The 20,556-nt window shown below is 45.6% G+C and overlaps 1 protein-coding gene across 2 annotated transcripts; it reads left to right on the forward strand.

Moving 5' to 3' along the window:
- The first annotated feature begins 40 nt into the window (after positions 1 to 40).
- Positions 41 to 20,551, forward strand: comp (cartilage oligomeric matrix protein). Of its 2 annotated transcripts, XM_088622015.1 has the most exons (19): positions 179 to 1,969; positions 5,494 to 5,567; positions 6,233 to 6,284; positions 7,297 to 7,460; positions 7,824 to 7,961; positions 10,852 to 10,929; positions 11,472 to 11,624; positions 12,512 to 12,616; positions 13,482 to 13,589; positions 13,765 to 13,924; positions 14,338 to 14,456; positions 14,702 to 14,754; positions 15,518 to 15,711; positions 16,376 to 16,554; positions 16,959 to 17,007; positions 17,305 to 17,501; positions 18,541 to 18,713; positions 19,146 to 19,285; positions 19,674 to 20,551. In XM_088622015.1, the coding sequence occupies exons 1-19, from the start codon at positions 1,891 to 1,893 to the stop codon at positions 19,730 to 19,732; spliced, it is 2,274 nt and encodes a 757-aa protein (XP_088478141.1). In that variant the 5' UTR covers positions 179 to 1,890; the 3' UTR covers positions 19,733 to 20,551. The 2 variants fall into 2 exon arrangements, with proteins under 2 accessions (XP_088478142.1, XP_088478141.1); XM_088622016.1 differs by lacking the exons at positions 18,541 to 18,713; positions 19,146 to 19,285; positions 19,674 to 20,551 and adding an exon at positions 18,016 to 18,366 and having other exon boundaries at positions 41 to 1,969.
- The last annotated feature ends 5 nt before the right edge of the window (positions 20,552 to 20,556 follow it).

Here is a 20,556-nt window from a genome sequence, read left to right on the forward strand (position 1 = left end):
AAGCAGTAGGCATATGATGAGTGCTTTCTTTTACTATTTCGTATGAGGGATTTTTCTATAGTCGGCTAAAAGTCAGCCTCATAAATACAAAATATAAAATTATTTGATTGCAAATGTAGTGTTTGCTCTGAACAAACAACTCCATATATACACGCGTATCTGAATGTAGCTCTTTTGAATGACTGTCTTTAGGTAGATACCAAAGCTACAACTGCATTCTTCCACCAGCTACAGCTGTGCCTCATTGCTGTGGGGAAAAAGTGTAAAACTAAATGAATTTAATGGACTCGGTGGAACTGAGCCCGCGCTGCACCTCACTACCAGTGCTAGCAACAGCTATTACTACAGACAACCAGCAGAGGACAGTCATGCATAAGAAAGTTTAGATTCACATCTACAACACAAGCTTGTAGTTATAAAAATGGAAACACCTGGGTAAATAAGTGAACCCAGGTATACTGAAAGCAAGGACTTTGTTGTCCAAGTGGCTGAAATGGGTCTTCATTATTTGAAGTGACCATAAAAGATGCAGGCAATTATTAAAGTCAGAAGAAAGGAAAGACAATGAGGGTGTATTAGTAGAGCAACTTCTGACTTCAGCCTTTTATAGTGAGATACAAACTCAACATAAGTTGCACTTCTGAGAACAGCCAGTCAGGCAGTATGCCACAAGGGACAGATGAAACTGGATGTGCACTGTGAGAGCGAGCTGTGTTTTTGCTTGCTGCATCTTTACTAAAGTATTTGAATGAGCAGAGGGAGAAGAATTCAAGGTTTTCCCATCCATGTCCAGGAAAGAGCCGAGGGGGGAAGATTCTGGAATGTAGCTACAAGCTGTTGTTGGTGCATAGACTCCGTTATCCCTAGAACTGCATTCATGTGGAAATCAATCAACATCTGCTCATCCCATTATCGGTGAACAAGACATACACACACAAACCACATCAAGCAAATTGTTTCAGCTTTCTATTCTCGGTGAACAGAAAGATAGTCTGTTGTGGTCTTGAAGCAGTCTTACCCATCCCTGAAGGATTAAACTGTTTTGGAAAAGGGATAATTTACAGCCCACTTTCTCTCCAGAGAAGGAGCTGTCTAAGTGAAATCATTTTTTTTTACTTGAAAATGTGCATGAACATTGAATTCCTGTATATTCTGTGTACTGTAGGTCTTTGATAATTCCTGCAGTTGTAGTTCCAGTAAATGTTTTCATTTAAAGTTGTTTTGTTCCCCCCAAAACGTTTGAAGCTTTTCTCCCAGATCCAGAATCTGTATTATTAAAGTATAAATCCTCTTTTAAAAACTCAAAATGATGCACAATCAGGTCCAAATTTTGCAGATATAGTCAAAGTACATTTGTCAGAAACATAAAACTAAGAATTAGCCTTGGAAAAATCAGGTTTGGGGAGAACAAGTAAAAGTATAGCAACTTCCTGCCCTGAAATTTCAACAAATAAAGGTCTGTTTAGAACTTCTGTGACTTACTCTCCAGCAGAAGGTGTGTTAGTAGTTACTAGATGGGGGTCTAATGAACTTTAGCTCAGATTTCTGCACCAAAAACTATGTGACCGTTCCCCTTGAAATGTTCAAGGACGATGAGAAGATTCTTGAATTGCGGAGTATTTTCCAGAGGTACGCGTCTCACAACGGTTTCAACAAGTGTCACAGGCAGGCAGTGGTGATGTCAGGCACTGAGGTATAAAGACCAGCGAGGAGCTGGGAGCCCTCTCACTTGGAATCCACCAGCAACACCTGGGACTCCTGTCCAGCTTGGACTCTCGCCCCTCCGAGCTGTGCGGACAATCTGTCCACTCACTGCTGGGACTTGATCTTGTTCTCGTGATTTTTCCTTGTCTCAAATACAAAAGGAGCACCCAGAGGACCAGCTACAGTATGTGGAAAATCCTGCTATTCCTTTCTGCTCTCATTTCTCGATGGCACTATGGTTGCGGTCAGCTAGCGTCAGGAAGAGGTATGCTTCTTCATTCATTCCTTTATTAAATTCCTTTATTCTTCTAGTAAGAATATATCAGTAGGGTTAGCGATATTAAAAATTAGAGTACTTCGTATGATCAACAAAGATCTTTTAAAAGTAACGTACAAGCAGTAATAGTTATGGTTTGTTAAAGAAAAATGACCATATTACATTTACTAATCTGAACATATTTATGGTAGGTACATTTATTATAATAAACTCACTCTAGGTAAATTTAATAAGGCCAGTGCTTTTTAATCAGTAGATCAGTTGTGAGAAAGATGTAATATATATCTTATCATAAACACCACAAGTGATGTGAGTTCTTTCTGAACAGCCCTTTAAACCTTGTGAATGTGATGACTGAACAACAAACCATTTACTGTATTAAAATGACTCAGATTAACCTTCTCCATTTTTAGCTCAATGCATTATTGTTTGAATATACTTCTTTTTAATTACCAACAGCATTAGTAGCACAGTTCATGTAAATGCTTTTTTTATGTAAGCATGAACATTTATGATATAACTTCTTATGTTTAAAAAGAGCTCATTGTATATGGAGAGAAACCTGCAGCATGCTCATCTGCATCTGAACTATGAAATAAAGCTTTCTGTGGTTGCTGAGTTCTGTAAATATTAAGGAAACATGCCAGTATAAGTCAAGACAGATTATCAAGACTTAGTGCAAAGCACCAGGTTGTAGTTATGTTGGAGAAAAATGTACATTTGCTTTAAGTAAACTTAATTATTTTTTTTATTTTTCTACTACTTTTGAACTTGAATACACCTACAAGTTACTGTCATATGACATGCACAAGGAGCATAATTCTGAAAAAGTCTGAATAACAGAACTATTGAAAAGGACCTTCAAGTCAAACTATTGTAAAGATCCAGATAAATGTGATAAATTTAAAAAAGTCCTTTCCGCAAAGTTTTCCAAGCAGCTCTCCTGCTCCACAGTTTAAAAAAAAAACTCAAATGAAGGTTTTAGAATAAAAAAATGTTATTAGTCCACAATGAAACCCCAGGGACAGTCAAATTCATAAGGGCAAGCTTGGCATCTGAAAAAATGAATTCTTTCTGCTCCTGAAGGACAGGTGAAGTCTTCGGGAATATGACCTTTGAAAATTCAGGATGCAGAGAGATGAGTGGGAAGAGCCGTTTCTGTGGAATTTAAAAAGAAAATAACGTGATGTTTTTGTTGGAAACAGCACACTTCCTTCTCTCACAGCCCACAGGAGTGGTATTAATAACATGTCAGGAGACCAGTGTCCGTGAACAGACACCACTTGCGCCTTCACAGCTGGGGGCACACGAGACTCCCAGGTCTGCGATCTCTGGTCCCTGCAGTGGCTGCATTGCACAAACTGCATCAATCATGGTGCTTTTAAGTAAGCAGGGTATCGATCATTAGACACATACACAGCAGAAAGGTCGCAAACTAGAAGCTATTCAGCCATTTTACTTAATTTGGTTACAAATCCAGTCACGACACATGCTTCAACAACATGGCCAGGTATCTTGTTCCATTCTCCCACAACTCTTTGGGTAAGGAAACGCCTCTTGTTCTCAGGTTTTAATGCACTTCCCATCTGGTGTAGTCCTCTAGGGTCCTCTGGTTCGTTAATAATGAAGATGTCCACTGGGTGGTCAGTAGCCTCTGAGGACTTTTAAAAACTTCAATCAAGTCCCTTTGTGGTCTTTTCTATTCAAGACTAGAAGTGTGGGAGACAGTATTTAGTGTCTAAAGAAACAACATGTTTATCACACAATTGCAGTATGATATTGAATTGCTTTTGAAATATGTGCTTACAGGCAGTATAGAACTCTAAGGGCAACTCCAGTCTCTTTTCAAGAGCCATGGAGAGAGTGCACTCATACAGGTATCTTTGCAAGAGTCTACATGCTTGTCAAAATCAATAACCCGAATGTTGCACGCATCATGCAATATAGACAAGTCTATAAATACCACAACTTTGAAGATACTGTAACACATTCCAGGTTGACTGAAAAGTAAAATAAAAAGTCATTTAAGTAAACGACGCCCTCCACATGATCAAAACGAATTAGAGACACGCAGCACAATCTCATTCTTTTACTGACCTACAGCATTCCCAGGACAGCGCTCACTGTAGAGAGCGATTACATTACAGGAACTGTGGTTGATGTCATGGAAATAAGAAACGTGAGTCAATCAGCGGTAACGTCTAAAACAGTCCGTTTGAGGATCCATACGATCTATCGCATCATCGGTACCCGCTGAACAGATCTGTAACGTTTGTGCAAGTCGCAAGTCCAGCCGGGGATGCTCCGTTGTAGCCTGCATACTGAATCATCGTCCTGCGTTCACACACACTCGAGACGTGGCGTCAGAATACCGCCACACGATCTTATTTTCTCAGAAATATGCGCCATCGCCTTCCATCATCAAAAGGGAGAAGCAGCAGGAGAGCAAGGGGAGCAGTAAAAATGACGAATGAGCAGGCCGCTGCAGATCCCTGCTCCGAACATCTGCAGAGTACATCCATTCGTGTTAGTCTTGGACTCAGATCCACCTCGGAGCTGCCAAGGACGTCAAAACCATATTTCAGTTTCCCACGTGCCCAAGAGACTGCACTCGGAGCTCGGCTGCCTTGTGGAGTAATTGCGTTGTCAGAATTGTTTTATTCAGAAATGAAAACGGCCTCATACGTATGAACGGATTCGGGGTCTCTTGCATGAAGATACAGTATTTCACCTGCCTCTGAACTACAAAAGAAATCTTTGTTACCTGCAATACACTTTTCCGCCTGGATTGTGATATACATAATGACATTTGTGATCTCATCAATGGATTTCGTGAGGGAGCTGTTAAGAGTGTTAGGTTGTGCCAAGTTGATCCTGACATAGCTGAGTGCAGGTCTGTTAAGACTCTTGATTTTTAGTCTACACTATTCCTTCACTCCCCGAGGAATCGAGTTCTGAAAACACGCTCGTTTATAGCAGCAGTTAAAAAGGACACTTTAGATGCCCTGAAGATTTGGGAAAGAAGGAGAACGTTACTTTTTGATTTACTATCTTTTACCAAGAGGTGCAGCTTCAGGAACTGAACTCAAGCGGAGCAACAGATTACAGTTAACACTGTATTTTAATAAACCACTGTTCCATAAAATCTAATTTATTAGGATGTTTTAAGCCCATTCATTGTCTTTTGAACAATTTCTTTCAGTAAAGGATTTACAAAAGAAAACTCTTCAAATATCTCCTAAACATGGGGCAGAATCCAGTAAAGAGCGTGGGATTGTAAAGCTATTTAACACGACAGAGTAATTGCTGCAAATCATCTGTTGCATTTATAATAGAAATAATGGTACATAATAAGTCGGCATTCCCAAATACCTTTGTACCATTATTACTTTTAAATTGATGATAGCTAGAACAGTAGTTATCTTTTTAGAAATCTGATAAGCCATCTCAAAGCTGCACTGCACTAACGGTGCTGGTGATCGTTCACTAGTCTGTTTTTTAATTTTTTCTAGAAAGTGATATCATCAATCAGATCAAAGGCACCAATCAGGCTCTGGCAGAGATTAAAGAGCTGCTGAAGCAACAGGTGAGCAGCGCACTGGAGAAAGATGCTGAGCACTTGAGCCAGTATCGGGCAAAAGCAAAGTTAACAGCAGCCGACACTGTTAATGAAACAGAACTGGCATAGCCCGGCGCAAATAGCTACACATACAAATGGGACACCTGGGATTACATTGGCATGGACAGCAAGAGTATACTACAGCGTGTGAGCTGTTCTGCTGCTTAGAAACGTACTGCAGGCGAGCTGGTGGGTAACAGCGATGTCTTTAGCTGCCTCTAGTTTATCATCACAGAATGAGTTCCTGTTGGCCCCATCTGTACCAGCGCCACAGTGCAGTTTTCATGCAACCATTCCTCAGCAAGACACCTAACTTCACAAGTGCCACGTGCAGTATAGGACAAATCAGTTCAATAAGAATCAGGTTTTTCTCCCCAAGGAGAAACATCACTCTTATGTACATGGAAAGTACACAAAGCGCTCATAAGCAGTTGAACGTCCAGATACATCCAGGGTGTAGACCTGCCCTGAGGCTCCAGTGATCTGGTTAGGGAATATTTCCAAGACTGACAACTTAATAGCTTGTAGGAACCAGATCTCTGATCGATTTGGGAACTGGGGATCGCTCACAGAAAGAAACCTCCTTTCTTGACCTTCCCAAATCTGACTCATCTTGGCATCTTATTTTTCAGCTGAAAGAAATCGTGTTCCTGAAGAATGCCGTGATGGAGTGCGAGGCGTGTGGTGAGTGCAAGCCCAATAGAGGTCCCCTGGCCGCACGAGTGACTGCAAGCCGACAGCACTCCCATCACCTGGGAGCCCAGTCAGAGTGGGCTGGGTCTGGCACAGTCCTGGGTGACAGAGGTCAAAGGCAAATCCCCAGGGAAGCACTCCAGTTAGACATGGTATTAGGGAGACCAGTAGGTGGTGCTCTTCTCCCCTGTTGGGCTAGGTGCTGAGGACATCAGAAGCTGACATTCTTACTGCTGCAGAAATTCCAAGCCAAGTCGCTGAGCCACAATATAACAAGATCCCACCTACACTGTCAGCACTGCAGATCCAGAGGCAATCTAAACCTGACAGTACTTCAATAACAGGTTTTATCTGGATCGTCTTAAGCACCAATTTTCACTGGTTAAATGGGTTTTATATATCCTTTGAAGTATTCTGTCGGTAAAACAGTAGTGATTACTAACATTTTCCAGTTCTTTTCTGGACTCTTGCTATTCATTCTGCCATGACTGCGAAGGTAAAAGATCTGATTTTAATTGTAATGTTTCCTAAGCAGAAAAGAGTTATTAGAAACTGTGTAATGTATACGACTTTTACATTACATCAATATCCGTGAGAGTTTGTGCTTTTTCACGTGATAAAACACGGTCCACTCAATTCACAGCAAAGCTCCCTTCATCGCATTGAGCTGCAGTTGTGATCTATATCAGACTGAGGCGCCTCTATAACATCTGTATGGGCAGAAGTGTGGTTCACTGCAGGCAGCAGGGTGCCGCAGCGGTTACCCTGGCTGATTTGTGGCACTGTCCTGGGGTGCTGTCGTGTGTTCATGTGTGTTTGCTCTGGTTCTCCAGTTCCCCCTATATTACACCAGTAGGATACTTTCCCAGAACCCCACAACTCAGAACAGGAAGACTCGAGATGGTGCCTCATCCCATTTCGTCGGGAGCGACTTCACAGGCAGCGGCTCCTGCCGAGCTAGGACAGAGGTTGGACACGTACTGCAACGCTCGTTTCCCTGCAGGCATGCGCAGCGACAGAGTGGATCCCCCAGAGCCCCAGCCCTCCTGCCTGCCCAGTCCCTGCCACCCTGGGGTGACGTGTACGGAGACCGCGCGGGGCGTCAAGTGTGGGCCGTGTCCTGGAGGGATGACGGGGAACGGGACGCACTGCACGGACGTCGACGAGGTGAGTCACCCTCATCGCGTCGCACGTCCTCTTCCACGAAGACCCCCCCCCCGGATCGCACGGCCTTCACAGCAGCGCAGCGTTCACACCCACCCTACTGCACCCTGGAGATCACTCCACGGCCCGGGGGTCACAGCACTAACGAGCAGATGGTTACAGGCTCTAGTCAGCTTACACCTGGGCCACGTGGCACTCAGGACTGAACACGAGAGCAAACGGCTCGCGCTGCAGGAGGCTTCTGCAGGACACAGGCGGATTAAATAAGACGATGGAATCCCGTCTGTAAGCGTTGCAACCGGAGCACGCTGGGTTAGAGATGCTGCATGCCCTGACTGCCCTCCCGTGCTGCTCTGGTGCCCGCAGTGTGCTCAGGAGCCCTGCCACCCCGAGGTGCGCTGCATCAACACCTTCCCCGGCTTCCGCTGCGACCCCTGCCCCGCCGGGTACTCCGGACCGACTCCGCAGGGCATCGGCCTGTCCTACGCCAGGGCCAACAAACAGGTAGGAGATTCCAGCCGGACGCCTGCTCTGCTCTTTCAGCTCCCACGGGCCTGCAGGGACCTTCCCTGGGGCTCCAGTCCCACTCGTCAAGGGCTCCAGGCCGCTCTCAGGATTCAGATGTCAGGTCAGACACGGTCAGATCAGGATTCACAGTGTGACGGGCTGTATCGCACGCGAGAACCAGCAGCTGCAGGACATTGGCCCCCTTTTTTTAAATCAAATAAGAACACATCTGGGATTTAGGCACTTTTAATTTGTGCACATTTGGTTTAGCGTGCCTAAAGAATCTATGCTATTTATTGATTTATGACGAATCAGTTCTTGCTTAAAGGTGCTTTTCTTGCAGCCAGCAGCACGCGGCTTTATAGCGTGTTTGAGACGTCTCTGGTCTCAGCACTCTTCCAGCCCCTGTTCTTTTCTCATCATCGTCTTTTAGGCTGTAGCTAATCAAATCCATCCATCCATTTTCTTACGGCTCTATCCAATTCAGGGTCGTGGGGGAGCTGGAGCCTCTCCCAGCAAGCAACGGGCACGAGGCAGGATACACCCTGGATGGGACGCCAGTCCATCACAGGGAACACACACACTCACACCAGGGCCAATTTTTCCAGAAAATTAAGCTACAGTGCTGGTATGTTTGGGAAGAAACCCATGTGAAAATGGGGAGAACACACGAACTCCTCGTAATTCCTGCCCCTGGCACTGAACACAGGATATAACCACAGAGCCGCTCTCCGCCCCTGATAAAAGGCAATAGAAATGTATGCAAAATGCGCGAAAAACATTTAAAAAAGCTTCAATGCAACGCACGTTCAAAGTAAATCGTTTGTGAACAAACCATTGCGAGACTTATTTAAACGTCGAAAAAACAAAATCGTCAACCTCAAGGTTCAACAAATAAAACAATTAAACAAACCAGTCTACAATTAATAATGAGAGAAAACCTCACATTATGACTAAAAGAGGTGCAGTGGTACTTACGACACTTTAAAACAAATGGCTTTTAAAACGCACTTACCTGGAGTAGAAAGGACCGAAGATAGCTGCGCAGTCAGGACGTCGCTGTGGGTGCGTGGCTCGTACATTTTCCACTCTTTCACTGACAGGCGAACAACGTTTTCACATTGTGCATGCAACTATTACACATTTTATTATTTGGCAACATATACTGGTAGGTTAATTGGCTTCTATGAGGAATGGAGGCTGGTGTTTATGTGCCCTGTGCTGGACTGGCGTCGCGTCACAGGTGTATCCTGCCCGTTGCTTGCCGGGACGGGTTCCGGCTCCCCTGAGAAGCGCTTAGAAAATGGATGGATGACATGTATTTGTCTGGGAGCAGTGCCTCAGTGTCTTACACCAGAAGGCACCCCCCCCCCCCCCCATTAACGCCATTTCTAGGGGAAATTATTATTATTTTTAATTCACGCGTTTTTCAGTCGTGTGGTAACTTGCAGGATCGCATTTGAGTTGTAAATCGAGAGGGACCCGAACACAAGCTGTAGATGAGACGCTATAGGAGGGGTGTCTGGGTCTCCGTAAAACTATAAACAAAAGTTAGGGGAGGAATTTTTCACTGGCGCTAGTAAGAAAACGACCGCAAGAAAAAACAAACATTTTAAAGAGCCTTGCACATCTGAACAGTGGATTGATGATGAGAATGACTCATGTGATTGACAAAAATCCGAAAGGGTTTTCTTAAATACGGGCAAACCTGAGTTAAATTGATGTCCCTCACTTTGCGCCTTTTAAAGGAAAAGGAAGTAATATTTCTATTCTGTGCGCAGACCATGTGGTGTTTTTTAGGACTGAGCTAGATTTCATCTCAGTAATAGTATTTCTGTATTTAGCCTTCCCATCTGTCTTGGCACAATGTAGAAATTCTAAAAAAGTGCCATTGAAAACTAACATTTTAGTTGCTGACTGGCCCTGCACATGAGAACTAAGCCTGTACCCACACTCTCATGGCAGTCAGTCAGTCTCAGTAAACCAGTGCTCCAGCCACACAGCAACTTTCTTCATTAAATAATTAGGTTGACAAATTCCCAAACAAATATTACAACAGTGCCAACAGTGAGGTCAGCAGAGCAATTTCACACACCAGAACAGGAAGCTCAGTCTGGCAACAGCTTCCCAGACCAGGCCCTCTTGTCACCAGCAGCTGCTGGTTATTATTCGAGCTGGGCGCTCAACTGCTTCATGTAACCCCCAATGAACAAATCATTTCATCGATTAGACCTTGTCCATTGTTTTCTGCTCCTAAAATGTTGCATTACTTACGAAAATTCAGCAGTGATTTAGAAATATTTCTAATCCTTGCAGAGCTGAAGCAGTTAAAGATGTCTAGTTAGTACAGTTATAGTTAAACCTGGCATTCAATTAAATAATCTGTCGGAATAAAAGCCGTCAGAAACTGGTGTCTCCAACACCTGTACTGGGAAGATATTGAGGGTATGAAGCAATGATGTGAATGTTGATTGACCAAGGATTTTCAGGAAAGGGGTCGAGGTTGATAAGAGATCAGAGAGCAGACAAGGACAATGTCCAAATAGAGGTTAGAAAAGGGAAACAAATTAAATCTCACCCTGTATTTAATGTGTGTCTCAAGAGAATAATACATCTATGGAAATTTACCAATGTCGAAAGACGTTTCAAGAATCCGAAATTGAAGAACAGGGCGCTTGATTTTTTGGAATTTTCTGCTTCGGCTGTGGCCTTCTTAGAAGAAAAGCGCAAACATGAAATGGGGAACGATCGAAAGTATTTAGACTTGGCTTCAGACTGAACCTCAGTACTTCCGGATCAGCAGCGAGCGTTTGGCCTCCCCCTCGCGCTGACGCCGGGGAGAGTCCCGCCCCGCGCGCTCAGCGGCCTCTGCCCTGTCCCTCCGCAGGTCTGCAGAGATGTCAATGAATGCGGAGGCCCTGCCAACGGCGGCTGTGTGGCAAACTCCATCTGCATCAACACGCCGGTGAAGTACAGTGCCGTGTCTTCTCACGCCTCACAGAGGATAGCTTTCCCACTGCCCGGGCCTGTCACACACGGTGCTCTCAGGGAACAGTCAGCTGCAAATACTACATGAACACCCTCACCATGTGGTCAAAACTGCCATAATCAGGAGTCCTGCAGGTGGCTCAAAACAAATGACATCCTTTAGCCAGCACCAAACGTATTCTGTTTTGTGGTCCTGAGATGGCCCTGGCTGCTTAACTTTTGTTCATGCATCAGAACAGTTCTGATTCTGCAGATCATTCAAACTGGAATATTATCATTTGTTTAGTGTTGTGGCGGCAGTTTAAACCCTGGGGTTCAGACACTTCGTTTCATCCATAAATACAGTAAGAAGTGAGCAGTTAGATTGCCAAAATACGTAAACTAAATCCCTTAATTTACTCTCGCTCTGATCAATTATTTCCATCTCTCTGCCTTTAAGAGAGCCTTTAAGCCCCATAAGGAAATTCTATGCATGAATCTGACACTACAGCTGTAGATGAGCTGCCTTTTGTCCGGCAGGGGTCATTCCGGTGTGGGTCCTGCAAGCCTGGATTCGTGGGTGACCAGCGGCGTGGCTGCCGGCCGGACGGGTCATGTGGCAGCGGTCAGCCAAGCCCTTGTCACAGAAATGCTGAGTGTGCCGTCCACCGGGATGGGACTGCCACATGTGCTGTAAGATGTGTCGCCGATCGTCAAACTGTCATGGATTGATAAAGGGCGTGGAGCAGAACTCCAGTCCAGACATCCCGAGGGCACGTGACCTTTCAAAACCATAACCAAGTCAGCAGCAGAGACTCCTGGGAAAGCTGAGGCTGCTGCTGGAAGAGGTGGTAGTGGAACCAGCAGGGGGCGCTCACCCTGCTTCTGTGGGTCCTAATGCCCCAGTATAGTGATGGGGACACTATACTGTAAAAAGGCGCCGACCTTCGGATGAGACGTAAAACCGAGGTCTTGACTCTCCATGGTCATGAATAATTCCAAGACATTTCTCGAAAAGAGTAGGGGTGTCACCCCGGGGTCCTGGTCAAATTTCCCCCTGGTCTTTACCAATCATGGCCTCCTAATATAATCCCCATCTCTGAACTGGCTTCATCACTCTGCTCTCCTCCCCCACTGAGAGCTGGTGTGTGGGGAGTGTTCTGGTGCACTCTGGCTGCCGTTGCATCATCCAGGTGGGGCTACACATTGGGGATGGAGGGGATCCCCCTTACCTGTATAGCGCTTTGAGAGGAGCGTCCAGAAAAGCGCTATATAAGTGTAAGCCATTATTATTATTAATTAAGTTACTTGCATGGGTTGGGCCAGGAGGTGGCTAGAGGCCAGTATTTAGGACTTGATTTGACCATGAGGCTGCAGTTAATGGTGCAAAAACTCTCAATATGAGGTCACATCCTAATCACAGATTTTAATAATAATTATAAATGTCATCACCGTGATTTAGATTCTCCACCTTCATCCTCCTTTCCCAGCTGCTGGGACATCTGGCTTCTCTTTTTTCCTCGATACAGGAATTGTCTGCAAATTTGCACAAAGTAATTGAAGTATTTTTTTAATGCCAGTGTGGAGTTGGATGGGCGGGCAATGGGTACATCTGTGGGCCTGACATCGATATTGATGGCTTTCCTGATGAAACCCTGGAGTGCTCAGAACGAAACTGTCAAAAGGTAAGTTTTTTGTAGATAATACTCTTTCAGTTGAGGACAGAATGGGCTGCCTTTCCTTAAAACCAATGATGCAATTATTAAGGCTCTCTGAAGAGAATACATTTGTTACAAGTACCTATAATATGAATATAATATACCCCCTGGAGCAGAGGACAACCAGAGTTCCTGCATCAGAATGGCAATATACACTGAACACGAACCCATCAAGAAACAACACACTGAGCTCAGTCATTGAAGTCTTGTTTTGAAAGCTTTTTTTTTAAGTCGTTATCTACTATTGACATTTAATTTAATTAAAACAGACAGGGATCTAGATGAAAACAGTCTTAACCTCAGTCTCTTTATATTTTTTGACATATGGGATGAGAAGGTTGATTTGGGGCTTTTAGAAAGTTTTAGAAATTTGCAGGATAAATCTACAAACGTCCTGCCAAGTTTAAATTGTTGTGGGTGGCGTAGTGGTCTGCACGGCTGCCTCCCAGAACTGGACTCACCTGGGGTCCTATCTGTGTGGAGTTTGTATGTTCTCCCTGTTTTCACATGGGTTTCCATCCACAGTCTAAAGACATGCTGGTACAGTAGGTTAATTGGCCCTAGGAGGGAGTGTGCACGTGTCTGTGTGTGTCCTGTGATGGACTGGCGTCCCTTCCAGGGTGTATCCTGCCCTGTGCCTGTGGCTTCCTGGGATAGATTCTGCGACTCCCCCCCGACCCTGAATTTGATGAAGAGATGAGTTAAAACACGGTGAAAAGACATTGATGAACTGGGAGGAATACACTCTGGTCCGTTTACTGACATTTATCTGTTGGTAACCTGCTCTGATACAGCCTCGGAGGTGAGAGTTTCCTATTACTGTGCCCTTCAGGATAACTGCCTGACAGTTCCCAATTCTGGCCAAGAGGACGCAGACAGCGATGGGATGGGAGATGCCTGTGATGAAGATGCAGATGGTGATGGCATCTTAAATACAGAGGTCAGTGTGTGAGGCCCGGAAAGCAACAGTCTGCAAATGCATAGGAATGCCTCTTATTATACAGCCATGCTGCGCTATGTAATTCCGAACAGAGCAGCCATAAAAATGTTCCTCCAGTACCGCTTTGCTCGTCCTTCACTGATTAACACAGCCTCTTCTCTTCTACCACTGACAGGATAACTGTGTGCTGGTGCCCAACGTCAACCAGAGGAATGCGGACCACGACGACTTCGGAGACGCCTGTGACAACTGCCGCCTCATCATCAACAACGACCAGAAAGACACGGATGGGGACGGGAAAGGAGATGCTTGTGATGATGACATGGATGGCGATGGTGAGACTCGGTCTTCCTCATTCCACACTGGAGGGCCCGAGCTTACTGATGAATCAAAACTGCCGACACTCATTTGATTAACCCCCAGTCCCTGCAAAAAGCAGCACTGAAAATGTGTTTTTAAATATTAGATAGACGAGACGTGTATTATCTGCGTTTTCAGTATTTTTTTAGCATTCATGGCAAAAACTGAGCTTTCACGAGAGTCTTACTAGTCAGATGATCAGCAATCTGCAGTTCCAAATTTGAGAGAATGGATAGAAAAGATGCTGATGATTCCAAACTAATAAAGTAACGCATGGTTATTGAAACCAGGGTGTACGACAACGTACAACTGTACAGTATGTTTCAGCCGGAGACTGTTTAAATAAAGACCATCACCTGCACGTGACCCTGCGGGGCTGGTTTTACAGGAATCCGCAATGCCCAGGACAACTGCCCCAGGGTGCCCAACACTGACCAGAGGGACAGGGACGGAGACAATGTAGGGGACGCATGTGACAGCTGCCCCTATGTCAGAAACCCCGATCAGGTGTGTCTGGATTTCACACTGTGAAGTACATTTGCCTGCATTGAATAGCTGTTTTATGTATGCAATAGTTTACTTCATCCTTAATGATGGTTTTGTGATGCATTGATGGTCAAAGTGGCTTCTAATGTTTTCTTCTACTGCTTAATTTATACTGGTGTTAATGTGAACACTTTAGGGGGTCAATTAATGAGAGAAAGCGAGTTTGTCTCCAGCTGCCCCAAAGACTCTCTGTTTTGTTTCCTCAGATGGACATTGATAACGACCTAATAGGAGACCCTTGTGATACAAACAAGGACAGGTAACTGCAAATAGGGCACGTCGTTGTTTTTTAACCTAAATTTGCAACGGCCAGATGTTTTGCTTTTTTATGCTGAAGAATATTGAGATTTTTGCCTAACTGATCTGCTTGGCTTATCCCTACTAGTATAGCAGGATAAGGTTTGCGTGTGTCTTCTAAAAAGGTACAGCTGCCTGTTGTTTTTCTCACTCTTAGGTCCACAGAGTGAACAGCAGAGGACAAATGAAGTTGTCAGCCTTGCCCCTGACAGTTCCAGCACACAGGCACACTGCGAGTTTCACTCTGGTTCAGTGAGACTGGGATGCCACTGCCCACACAATACCACTTAATCCTGGCATTTCTAGTCCAGTAGCACCCATGCTGATTCATCCCAGTCTTTGGATAGAGCCGGGCTGTCTGCAGTCCAAACAAGTGCTTTTCCTGGCCAACCCCATTGGGAAACCCACTAGTGCAGACATCCTGAACATGATCCGTACTCTTGTTTTTCCTAGTGATTTAAACATAACCTGCTTAGTCCAGTGTTGCTCAGCTTGTGGCTATGGCTTTCTGTCTAGTCCAAGGCCAGTCAGTGTTCGAGGAGACTTTGTTGTGCTCAACAAAGGAGTGTGAGAATGAAAAGCTTTTGCCTCGTTTCTTGTGCCCTTATCTAGAAGGGTAATTCCACAATTGCCCCAGCGTTCTTATCCGTGCAGTGTGACCCCCGAGCTGTTTGCAAGGTGGTCCAGCACCCCGATCTGTCTTCTTCGCTCCTTTCCCCGGGCAGCGACGGAGACGGACACCAGGACTCGCGGGACAATTGCCCGGCTGTCATCAACAGTTCCCAGCTGGACACTGACCGGGACGGAGTGGGAGACGAGTGTGACGACGACGACGATAACGACAGCATTCCTGACCTCCTCCCTCCAGGGCCGGACAACTGCCGGCTCATCCCCAACCCGCTCCAGGAGGATTCTGATGGTGAGCCAGTCTGCTTCCCCGACTCCCAGTAGGCCAGGGAAAGGGCAAAGGACAGGCACGCCTGCATTCAATCCCTTTTCCTCTTTCAATGCATCAATAGACTACCAATCTGAGCTACAGTACATTTATTACAAATGGTCTCTACTATAGCCACAAACTTACCTTGCTTTAAAACAAAACCTTTGCCTCCCTATTTCCTCCAATGTCCATTTTCTAATCTCTACATGAAATACAGGGTCACAGTGTGGGGCTTGGGCCGGAGCCTAATCCAGCAAGCAAAGGGCGCAAGGCAGGGTACATCCTGGGTGGGACGCCAGTCCACTGCAGGGCACAAACAGACACACACACACACCAGGGCAAGTTTTCCCAAAAGCCATTTAACCTGCCAGTAATGTCATTGGACGGTGGGAGGAAACTGGAGCACCCACTGGAAAGCCACAGGAACATGGAAGACCATGCAAACTCCACGCAGATAGCAGGCTGGTTGTTGAACCCGGGTCCCCAGCCCTGCAAGGCAGTAATGCCAACCACTGCGCAACCATGCCATTCTTCCTCCACCACCGTGAATAAATCGGCGCTACGATTCACCCCAGTCCGCCATGAGAGCAGCATGCTGTCCCACTGCACGTTTTGAGCAGGGTCGTGTTCCCCTCTGTTCACGCAGGAGACGGAATCGGGAATGCCTGCGAGCACGACTTTGACAACGACACGGTGATCGACATCATCGACGTGTGCCCGGAGAACGCCGAGGTCACGCTGACCGATTTCCGGGCCTACCAGACCGTGGTGCTGGACCCCGAGGGTGACGCCCAGATCGACCCCAACTGGGTGGTCCTCAATCAGGTCTGGGCTCATTTTCAAACATACATGCCGTGTTGCATTCCAGCTTCTGATTTGACTGCTCCCAAACCACAAGGAAAAGCCTGACCCAGAAAGCCCTTCCTTGAAAGGACCTGCAGTGTGTTCCTTAAAATACCTTAAATTTTGACATGTATTATCAGGCAGGGAGAGCCTATGGATTGGGTAAGGGTGAACGTCATCACTTGAAAGGAGCCGGTTATAATGTTTGAGTGAATCCCAGGAAATGGGCTTACTTTCTTTTTCCTGATGTCTTTTGGGACCGAGGTGCAAGGAAAAAGAGGTATCGGCACATTGCCTCTTAAAAAAAAAAACATCCAACTCAGAGATGAAACACCTGCCAGGCGGTATTCTCTCAGGGGGTCTAAGTCTTTTTTCTGCTTTGGCAGGGGAGAGAAATCGTTCAGACCATGAACAGTGACCCTGGGCTAGCTGTTGGTAAGATGAAAAGATTTCCGTCTGCCATCAGAGTGATTGCAAATGAGTGGAGGCCTAACTTGATGATCTAGAAAAAAAACCGTTGATGAAATTGTATAGCTCGCAGTTTCTGGCACATTGCAGTCAGATGCCTGTATCCCCTTCAGCAAAGCTAATTTGATGCCATTCACACATATATACTGGACACTGGCTCACACAGACTGCATCGCTCAAGTGTACCAAAGCCTGGTATTGGAGTTACACTGTGGTGAATAAAGAGGCACACGAGCACTAGTGACTGCACTCTCCCCCCTGCAGGCTACACTGCTTTCAATGGCGTGGATTTCGAAGGAACCTTCCATGTGAACACGGTGACGGATGACGACTACGCGGGATTCATCTTCGGGTACCAGGACAGCTCCAGCTTCTACGTGGTGATGTGGAAGCAGGTGGAGCAGATCTACTGGCAGGCCAACCCTTTCCGCGCTGTGGCCGAGCCGGGAATTCAGCTTAAGGCAAGTCCCTCAACTGTGCTGGCCGCCCGAAAAGAGCATCTCGTTGTGGCTCCCAGGTTTCAAAAAGCGCTCTTGCCTTCACTGTATGTTTCCATGTATACGCTGAACTTTACTAAACTGTGAAAACACCAGGTACTGTAACGAGTTTGGAGGCCACATCCAGGAACATTTACCATGACAAATCACGTTACAACAGGCTGGTTTAGGAAAGCTCAGGGAAAGCACGAATTGTATTTTGTATTGTATTCCTCATTGTATTTTGGACTAGCTTCACTAATGACTCATTTAGGACAAATAGGCTCATCGAAAGAGAGATCAATGGTGAACAGCTGAGTCAGGTTTCTCTGCTGGCTTCATTACAAGCTTACTGTTGTGAATTTATTTTTTTTTAACACAAAGGCTCACTGTACAAAAGAATAGAATAGAATAGAATAGAATATGAAATTCTTAAAGTTTTTAATTGCTGTAGGAGCTCTGCTGTGGATCATGGTCTACCACTTGTGTCATTACTCAGGCCTTCACTCACTGACTGTCCCACATTCGGAGGATGTTTGTTTTCCTTGAAGCCAGAGGTACCTGATAGGGTCAATATAGGATCCACACACCCCTGCCAGGCTGAAGAGATGCTCTTCTCCCAAGCACTGAAGCTCAGATCAGCCCCCTTCAGCTCCGTTGCGCGGGATGTGTTACCCGGAGGTCTCCCAGAGAACGGAGAATGCACTCTTCTCCTTGCTGAGCTGTGGAATTCCATCAGAGGAGGCCAGCAGAAGAAGAGCGTTTCACTCCTCAGAAATGACATCCCTTGACTGCACCAGATGGAGCAAGAAAATCTGGCACGGAGCTCAAGACTAGAAGACGAAGATGCCAGATGTTCACTGTGGGCCAGTATCTCGGGAGAGAACACCTGCTCATCCCTCCAGGAAGCGTGTGGACCCCACATCGTGCACTTCTGGGTGTACGGGTGGCCGTCTTCCCTGCCCGCCGGGGACGGTCTGTGACTGATTTTTCAGACCCGTTGTGTTTCCTTGCATTTTCTCAGGCGGTGAAGTCAAACACGGGCCCCGGCGAGAACCTGCGGAACGCGCTGTGGCACACGGGACACACCGAGGGCCAGGCGAAACTGCTGTGGAAAGACGCCCGCAATGTGGGCTGGAAGGACAAGACCTCGTACCGCTGGTTCCTGCAGCACAGGCCTCAGGACGGCTACATCAGGTGGGTGGGGGGGGGGGGGGGCGTTTGCTGGGACTGCTCTGGCTTCTTATGATCTGTCCTTATACGCCGCAAAAAAAAAATCTTAAAATGATCCAGTTTTTCAAAATGGACAAAAAAATCCAAACTAAATGCTGCAAATGCATGTTAAATAAGAAAAAAATGGACAAAAAAATGAAGCATATCATCGTACTCACGAATGCCACACTTGTGGAACAAGGTCATTACAGGATAAGTGCACTTGTATCAGTCCAGACATATTGACAACATACTGACAACATGTCATCTTGGACATGTGAGGCTTTATCCTTTGAGCGTGATTTCAAAGGGGAAACATGCTCCTCCTGCTGGATGTCGGGAGGCTGAGCACAGCAGACAGCCCGCATCTAGACGCCAGGAGCTGACGTGACTCTCCCATCTCCTGACTGCTCTCAGGGTGCGGTTTTATGAAGGCCCGGAGATGGTCGCGGACACAGGGATCATCATAGACACCACCATGAGGGGCGGGCGGCTCGGCGTCTTCTGCTTTTCCCAGGAGAACATCATCTGGGCCAATCTGCGCTACCGCTGCAACGGTACGTACGATTTCCAGCTGCTTTCCCCCGGCACAGCCCTTCTCACCACATAGCTCCTGGTGAAATACTGCTACTAGCAAAGCAAAGCAAACCTGAACCCCTCTGTCAAATATACAGCACTCAGCAGGAAAGTACAGGGACAGTCTGCCAAGAACAGGACAGCTCTTGCCCTGGGTACCACTACGTACTACTCTTTGTACCGCAGCGTGATGGTACCACTCCAGAAATTGCTCCTATTGCTTGGTGAAAGCAAAAGATGATTTTTCCACAGGACTTTACAGAATTGTCATAGAAGATATTGTGTAATACCAATAACGTTCGGGACCCCCAAGTATCAGGGGCTCATTTCCAGTTGCTGACCTCAGAAACGCTGGATTTTTCTCTCCAGATACCCTCCCCGAGGACTTCGACCCATACAGGACACAACAGAGCCAGTTCCCGATCTAGCTGCAGGTCCACCTCGCTACCCAAAAGCAAAGATAAAGGCAACACATTTTCATTCATCCTTTAGTGAGCAATGTTGCTTGTCTCCACTCCCCGTTTCCTGAAGGGATTTGAACACACAGGGACAGTCATCCGTTTCTCTCATCACGTCGATACATCATAGCTTTTTATGTAAATTACTGGTATGCAATAAAATGCAGGAAAGAAGTGGAGCATTGTTCATAGGTGGTGTGTGTGTGTGTCAAAAAAACATTTCTCTGAGAAAGATTTTGGATGACTTATTTCTTGGACCAAGTAGCAACAGGTTTGAAAACGTATCATACTGTAGTAATCCTCTTGTTATGTTACCTAGCTTGGGTGTTTATTTCAAACTGCTTGTACTGTATGTTGCTACATTTGCCTGTATTTGAACTGTCACTATGTTTGAACCACAGTATCATGAATAGTATTCTTTTTAGTATTTTTATACTGTGTAACAATTTAGCAGAGAACAGAGTCATGGGCTAAATCTTAAAAAATCTTTTCTTTGGAAAAATAGCAGAAATGTTTATTAAGTGGGACTTCTAATATAAAAAGCTGGACGTAAACTGTACATCTCCTTCACTTAATTAGTTCTTTCCATTTTATATATATTCTAAGCATCAAAACAAACCCCTCTAAACTAAGCATGTATGTTTTCAGAAAATAAAATATATAGATGTTGCATACTGAATAATGTTTTTTAGACCAGTGATTAATTGATCGATCATGACTAATCACGGTACACGGCTGACTTTTACTGTTCCATTAATCATCTCATTAAAATTGATTGGATGCTGGTGATCTTA

Source organism: Lepisosteus platostomus, chromosome 27 (assembly GCF_059453375.1).
Source record: "Lepisosteus platostomus isolate fLepPlt1 chromosome 27, fLepPlt1.hap1, whole genome shotgun sequence".
Lineage (NCBI taxonomy): Eukaryota > Metazoa > Chordata > Actinopteri > Semionotiformes > Lepisosteidae > Lepisosteus > Lepisosteus platostomus.

Coding starts and splice junctions, on each gene's coding strand:
- comp (XM_088622015.1), top strand. CDS start 1,891: ATGTGGAAAATCCTGCTATTCCTTTCTGCTCTCATTTCTCGATGGCAC. Junction 11,625..12,511: donor ATGGGACTGCCACATGTGCT/GTAAGATGTGTC, acceptor TTTTAATGCCAG/TGTGGAGTTGGATGGGCGGG. Junction 14,755..15,517: donor TGTGATACAAACAAGGACAG/GTAACTGCAAAT, acceptor TTCCCCGGGCAG/CGACGGAGACGGACACCAGG.